Source organism: Squalius cephalus, assembly GCF_949319135.1.
Source record: "Squalius cephalus genome assembly, chromosome: 21".
NCBI lineage: Eukaryota > Metazoa > Chordata > Actinopteri > Cypriniformes > Leuciscidae > Squalius > Squalius cephalus.
This window is the reverse complement of record NC_137142.1, coordinates 35,603,217-35,610,716: the sequence shown is the minus strand read 5'-3', so window position 1 is coordinate 35,610,716 and position 7,500 is coordinate 35,603,217. Positions and strand designations below refer to the sequence as shown.

Below are 7,500 nucleotides of genomic sequence, written 5' to 3'. Positions count from 1 at the left end.
ACACACTCACTCTCTCTCTCTCTCTCTCTCTCTCTCTCTCTCTCTCTCTCTCTCTCTCTCTCTCTCTGCTGTGTTCTGATGGGTGTCGGCCATCGCTCGCTTCAGTCGTGTGTGTTCTTCTGTTTCCTGTGTGTGTCGCTGAGACTGGAGTTGTTTCATCATTGGTGCTGACGGTGAGATCAACACACACACACACACGCACACACACACACACACACACACACACACACACTCTGATGATGTGTTCGGTGTGTGTTATATCTTCCAGGCTGTTTGCGTTGCTCTTCAGTCAGTGTTGTGTGTGTGTTGGTGTCTGTGGTTCAGTTCAATGTCAGTGTGTGTGTGTGTGTGTGTGTGTGTGTGTGTGTGTGTGTGTGTGTGAGAGATTTTTGTCTCGTTTTCCAGCACAAATATCTGCCAGTGGAAAAGAAAAATAATATTGTTTCCCTTTTAATTAAGTTTATTTTTCTGACTCCACTGGCAGAAATTTGTTCTCGTTTTGATCACAAACTAATTTTTGTTGCAGTGCAAGTAAATAAATAAAATCTTTTTTAGGATCTTTCTGTTAATTATCTGTGCATGAACTCGCGAGCCCAGTGTGTGTTCCTGCACTACAGGAAGAATCATCATTAGTATTAGTGTGTGTGATTGGCTGTCTGGACTCTGCCGCCTCCTCCTGATTGGCCCGTCGTGTTGAAACATCAGTGATGATGACATCTTCCTGTGGTTCGTCATGGTAACGATGATCACATCAGTCATGCAGTGTGTCGTACGCTAGTTACTGTATCACGCTCCTGACGTGTGTGTGTGTGTGTGTGTGTGTGTGTGGAGATACGGATGTTATCTAGGGAAATGGCAGTGCCTCAGGCTGTGTTTGATACGAGCTGGAGTTCCTCTGAAGCTCTCGCCTGATCTCGCCTGATCTCGCCTGATCTCGCCTCTCAGTGTCGAGCTGATCTACTCTAGCTGAGGCGCTGACATTTAGGAAAATGTAAATTCATTTTCAGTTTTGGCTGAAACTGTTTTGGAGGGACGAGATCATTGACAAAAGCGGGGATGTTTAGTGCTTTAGTGCTGATGGTGTGTTTTGACTGTCAGTGTTTATTTCATGATAAACCTCAAGTAAACATGTCCGCTGGGTCAACAACACTCAATCTCTCGCTGTAATCGATCTTCACTGTGTCTGTGGAGCCGGCAGCCGCTCCACACTAGATCTGCTCCTTCCTTTTTATTCAGTGTCCTTCCCAGCCTATTCACTTTGTGTTTAGTAGCTGTTTTCCTTTCATTTTTTATCACATTTATTATTATATTTTTTTTTTTTGTGATTCTTTATTTATTAAAATTTTTATGTGACTATATACACAACAAAGCCCAAGATCTGCCCACAATCATCAGAATTCTGTTTCTCATAATTGTTTTTGTACAGCACTGTGGTCGGTGGAAGCTGAACTTAAACTTGCTTTATAAATGAAACTGTTGAATCTTTTAGTCTACACTCTCTAGTCTACAGGGTCTTTTTCACAGCAATGCCTTAGAATAACCATTTCTGGTTCCTCAAAGAACCATGTTTCATTCGTGTGAAGAACCTTTAGTCCCCCTGTGGTGAAAATCCAGCTTTTAATGTTGTTTATGTGTCTATGTGGTGTTTTTGACAAATTTGACCAGCTCTAATAAATGATCTGGTAGTTTGAGCTGGTTCAGACACATTCTGGGGACACCAGAGGTTTATATTACATCTGGTTAAAGGGGCGTAATGTGTCCGCTTTACTATGGCGCGACAGATCCTGGTGTCTGTGGACTCCACTAACCCTCCTCACGGCCTCTGTGTGCCTGTGTCCTCAGGCCGGATCATGTCTGCCATCCTGTACCCTCGGGATGAGAAGCTGGAGAAGCTGTCGCAGGAGGAGATCATCTCCAACACCAAGCTGGTGATCCAGGGCCTGGAGGCGCTGAAGAACGAGCACAACTCAATCCTGCACAGCCTCCTGGAGACCATCAAGTGCCTGAAGAAGGACGAGGAGGCCAACGTGGTGCACGAGAAGTCCAGCCTGCTGCGCAAGTCTGTGGAGATGATCGAGCTGGGGCTGGGAGAGGCACAGGTGAGGTCAGGGGTCAGGGGCTGGGTGAGGCACAGGTGAGGGCAGGGGTCAGGGGCTGGGAGAGGCACAGGTCAGGGCAGGGGTCAGGGGCTGGGTGAGGCACAGGTGAGGGCAGGGGTCAGGGGCTGGGAGAGGCACAGGTGAGGTCAGGGGTCAGGGGCTGGGAGAGGCACAGGTGAGGTCAGGGGTCAGGGGCTGGGTGAGGCACAGGTGAGGGCAGGGGTCAGGGGCTGGGAGAGGCACAGGTGAGGTCAGGGGCTGGGAGAGGCACAGGTGAGGTCAGGGGCTGGGAGAGGCACAGGTGAGGGCAGGGGTCAGGGGCTGGGAGAGGCACAGGTGAGGGCAGGGGTCAGGGGCTGGGAGAGGCACAGGTGAGGGCAGGGGTCAGGGGCTGGGAGAGGCACAGGTGAGGTCAGGGGCTGGGAGAGGCACAGGTGAGGGCAGGGGTCAGGGGCTGGGAGAGGCACAGGTGAGGGCAGGGGTCAGGGGCTGGGAGAGGCACAGGTGAGGTCAGGGGTCAGGGGCTGGGAGAGGCACAGGTGAGGGCAGGGGTCAGGGGCTGGGAGAGGCACAGGTGAGGGCAGGGGTCAGGGGCTGGGAGAGGCACAGGTGAGGGCAGGGGCTGGGAGAGGCACAGGTGAGGTCAGGGGTCAGGGGCTGGGTGAGGCACAGGTCAGGGGCTGGGAGAGGCACAGGTGAGGGCAGGGGTCAGGGGCTGGGAGAGGCACAGGTGAGGGCAGGGGTCAGGGGCTGGGAGAGGCACAGGTGAGGGCAGGGGTCAGGGGCTGGGAGAGGCACAGGTGAGGGCAGGGGTCAGGGGCTGGGAGAGGCACAGGTGAGGGCAGGGGTCAGGGGCTGGGTGAGGCACAGGTGAGGTCAGGGGTTGGGTGAGGCACAGGTGAGGTCAGGGGTCAGGGGCTGGGTGAGGCACAGGTCAGGGCAGGGGTCAGGGGCTGGGAGAGGCACAGGTGAGGTCAGGGGTCAGGGGCTGGGTGAGGCACAGGTGAGGGCAGGGGTCAGGGGCTGGGAGAGGCACAGGTGAGGTCAGGGGCTGGGAGAGGCACAGGTGAGGGCAGGGGTCAGGGGCTGGGAGAGGCACAGGTGAGGTCAGGGGCTGGGAGAGGCACAGGTGAGGGCAGGGGTCAGGGGCTGGGAGAGGCACAGGTGAGGGCAGGGGTCAGGGGCTGGGAGAGGCACAGGTGAGGTCAGGGGCTGGGAGAGGCACAGGTGAGGTCAGGGGCTGGGAGAGGCACAGGTGAGGGCAGGGGTTGGGAGAGGCACAGGTGAGGGCAGGGGTCAGGGGCTGGGTGAGGTACAGGTGAGGGCAGGGGTCAGGGGCTGGGAGAGGCACAGGTGAGGTCAGGGGTTGGGAGAGGCACAGGTGAGGGCAGGGGTCAGGGGCTGGGAGAGGCACAGGTGAGGTCAGGGGCTGGGAGAGGCACAGGTGAGGTCAGGGGCTGGGAGAGGCACAGGTGAGGGCAGGGGTTGGAAGAGGCACAGGTGAGGGCAGGGGTCAGGGGCTGGGTGAGGCACAGGTGAGGGCAGGGGTCAGGGGCTGGGAGAGGCACAGGTGAGGTCGGGCTGGGAGAGGCACAGGTGAGGTCAGGGGCTGGGAGAGGCACAGGTGAGGGCAGGGGTCAGGGGCTGGGAGAGGCACAGGTGAGGTCAGGGGCTGGGAGAGGCACAGGTGAGGGCAGGGGTCAGGGGCTGGGAGAGGCACAGGTGAGGTCAGGGGCTCGGAGAGGCACAGGTGAGGTCAGGGGTCAGGGGCTGGGAGAGGCACAGGTGAGGGCAGGGGTCAGGGGCTGGGAGAGGCACAGGTGAGGTCAGGGGTCAAGCGTTTCATTCACTCACTCTTAAAGGAGTCGTTCACTTCAGAATTTAATGTATTTTAATGAATGTAATCCTGATAATGTACTCTCCCCACGTCATGAACCAGTGTGTGTGTCCCAGTGCTTGTTCTGGCTGAGTGATGTGTGCTCCTGTGTCCAGGTGATGATGGCTCTGTCGAACCACCTGACCGCGGTGGAGTCCGAGAAGCAGAAGCTGCGAGCTCAGGTGCGCCGGCTCTGCCAGGAGAACCAGTGGCTGCGGGACGAGCTGGCCAACACTCAGCAGAAGCTGCAGAAGAGCGAGCAGAGCGTGGCCCAGCTGGAGGAGGAGAAGAAGCACCTGGAGTTCATGAACCAGCTCAAGAAGTACGACGAGGACGTGTCTCCCTCGGTGAGGTGGTGCATTACTGACGCGCATTACTCAATCCAGCGGTCCGCTCAGATGTGCTAGCCATGTTTCTAGCACTATCAGTAGAGGCTTTCGCACTGCAGGAACTATTTTAGTTCTAGGAACTCCTTTTGGAGGAACTAATTTACTCCTCCTTCAGAGTCGGTCGCTGATTGGCCGAACACCAGCACCCGCCATTTTTAATACACTATGAATAACAAAAAACCCCAGCATATTTATCAGTAACTGGATCTGCTGTGTGCAGGAGGAGAAGGACGGAGAGCCGCCCAAGGACTCTCTGGACGACCTCTTCCCCAACGACGAGGAGGAACACACTCAAGGAAGTACGTGAAATCTCACACACACGCGCTCGTGTCCCGTCACATTAACCCTGAGTAGAGTTCTGCACGGGCTTTAAACTGCGCCCTGACCTGACCTGACCCGACCTGACCTGACCCGACCTGACCTGACCTGACCCGACCTGACCTGACGTGTCCAGACCGAGGTCCGTTTCTCACAGTGAATACCTTTTTTATTTTTTCGCAATACGGACTTACCAATTACCTTTGCTGTGGTTGAACAGGCGAAACAGTCACAATTTCCTCTGGAACTCAAACATTAAACTTAAGATCTCTGTAAGCCTGTGACCTCTGACCTCTATAAGCCTGTTGACCTAGACCTCTGTAAGCCTGTGACCTCTGACCTCTATAAGCCTGTTGACCTAGACCTCTGTAAGCCTGTGACCCCTGACCGGTGACCCCACACCTCTGTAAACCTGTGACCCCAGACCTCTGTAAGCCTGTGACCTCTGACCTCTGTAAGCCTGTGACCCCTGACCTCTGTAAGCCTGTGTCCCCTGACCTCTGTAAGCCTGTGTCCCCTGACCGGTGACCCCAGACTTCTGTAAACCTGTGACCCCTGACCTCTGTAAGCCTGTGACCCCAGACCTCTGTAAGCCTGTGACCCCAGACCTCTGTAAGCCTGTGACCCCAGACCTCTGTAAGCCTGTGTCCCCTGACCGGTGACCCCAGACCTCTGTAAACCTGTGACCCCAGACCTCTGTGACCCCTGACCTCTGTAAGCCTGTGACCCCAGACCTCTGTAAGCCTGTGACCCCAGACCTCTGTGACCCCTGACCTCTGTAAGCCTGTGACCCCAGACCTCTGTAAGCCTGTGACCCCAGACCTCTGTAAGCCTGTGACCCCTGACCGGTGACCCCAGACCTCTGTAAGCCTGTGTCCCCTGACCGGTGACCCCAGACCTCTGTAAACCTGTGACCCCAGACCTCTGTAAACCTGTGACCCCAGACCTCTGTGACCCCTGACCTCTGTAAGCCTGTGACCCCAGACCTCTGTAAGCCTGTGACCCCAGACCTCTGTGACCCCTGACCTCTGTAAGCCTGTGACCCCAGACCTCTGTAAGCCTGTGACCCCAGACCTCTGTAAGCCTGTGTCCCCTGACCGGTGACCCCAGACCTCTGTAAACCTGTGACCCCAGACCTCTGTAAACCTGTGACCCCTGACCTCTGTAAGCCTGTGTCCCCTGACCGGTGACCCCACACCTCTGTAAACCTGTGACCCCAGACCTCTGTAAACCTGTGACCCCTGACCTCTGTAAGCCTGTGACCCCAGACCTCTGTAAGCCTGTGACCCCAGACCTCTGTAAGCCTGTGTCCCCTGACCGGTGACCCCAGACCTCTGTAAACCTGTGACCCCAGACCTCTGTGACCCCTGACCTCTGTAAGCCTGTGACCCCAGACCTCTGTAAGCCTGTGTCCCCTGACCGGTGACCCCAGACCTCTGTAAACCTGTGACCCCAGACCTCTGTGACCCCTGACCTCTGTAAGCCTGTGACCCCAGACCTCTGTAAGCCTGTGACCCCAGACCTCTGTAAGCCTGTGTCCCCTGACCGGTGACCCCACACCTCTGTAAACCTGTGACCCCAGACCCCTGTAAGCCTGTGTCCCCTGACCTCTGTAAGCCTGTGACCCCAGACCTCTGTGACCCCACACCTCTGTAAACCTGTGACCCCAGACCTCTGTAAACCTGTGACCCCTGACCTCTGTAAGCCTGTGACCCCAGACCTCTGTAAGCCTGTGACCCCAGACCTCTGTAAGCCTGTGACCCCTGACCTCTGTAAGCCTGTGACCCAGACCTCTGTAAGCCTGTGACCTCTGACCTCTGACCTCTGTAAGCCTGTGACCCCAGACCTCTGTAAGCCTGTGACCCCAGACCTCTGTAAGCCTGTGTCCCCTGACCTCTGTAAGCCTGTGACCCCTGACCTCTGCAGGTCAGCACCAGCACAACAGCGCGGCGGTGGCGGCGGCTCAGCAGGGCGGCTACGAGATCCCGGCGCGGCTCCGGACCCTCCACAACCTGGTGATCCAGTACGCGTCTCAGGGCCGCTACGAGGTGGCGGTGCCGCTCTGCAAGCAGGCTCTGGAGGACCTGGAGAAGACCTCGGGTCACGACCACCCCGACGTGGCCACCATGCTCAACATCCTGGCGCTGGTGTACAGGTGAGAGACCCGCCGAGAGCCCGCGCCAGAACCGCGTCAGAACCGCGTCTGATGACATCATCCTCTGTGTGTGTGTGTCAGGGACCAGAACAAGTATAAAGAGGCTGCGCACCTGCTGAACGACGCGCTGTCCATCCGAGAGAAGACGCTGGGCAAGGACCATCCCGCTGTGAGTCTCACGCTGCTCCTCTCATACGCCGTCTCCATCTCGTCCTCATCTCGTCTTCATCTCGTCTTCATCTCGTCTTCATCTCGTCTTCATCTCGTCTCCATCTCGTCCTCATCTCGTCCTCATCTCGTCTCCATCTCGTCCTCATCTCGTCCTCATCTCGTCTTCATCTCGTCTCCATCTCGTCCTCATCTCGTCCTCATCTCGTCCTCATCTCGTCCTCATCCGTCCTCAGTGTGGAGCGCTGCTGTTAGAGCGCGGAAACGTTTTCTATATTGAGTTCAATTCACTTTTATTTGCTTTTCACACATCATCTCAAGCAGCTTCACAGAGAGTGCACGAGTCCACATCACAGTTAGAGGGATCTGATATCAGAGGAAACTGTTAGTTATGTATTTCAGAAATGAACGTATACAAAATCACAGTTAGCTAAAAAGGTATTAATTTAAACAATGTAATAATTAAATGCAGAAACTATGAGCTCATTGAAGTAA

At 55.9% G+C, this 7,500-nt stretch overlaps 1 protein-coding gene across 1 annotated transcript in view; it reads left to right on the top strand.

The window, feature by feature from the left end:
• klc1b (kinesin light chain 1b) overlaps positions 1 to 7,500 on the top strand; it is a 37,893-nt gene that overhangs the window by 3,651 nt on the left and 26,742 nt on the right. The window contains 5 exon segments of the mRNA XM_079854828.1: positions 1,843 to 2,099; positions 4,092 to 4,322; positions 4,585 to 4,663; positions 6,609 to 6,837; positions 6,919 to 7,006. Of these exon segments, the coding sequence (XP_079710954.1) occupies positions 1,851 to 2,099; positions 4,092 to 4,322; positions 4,585 to 4,663; positions 6,609 to 6,837; positions 6,919 to 7,006 (876 nt within the window). The 5' untranslated portion in view covers positions 1,843 to 1,850.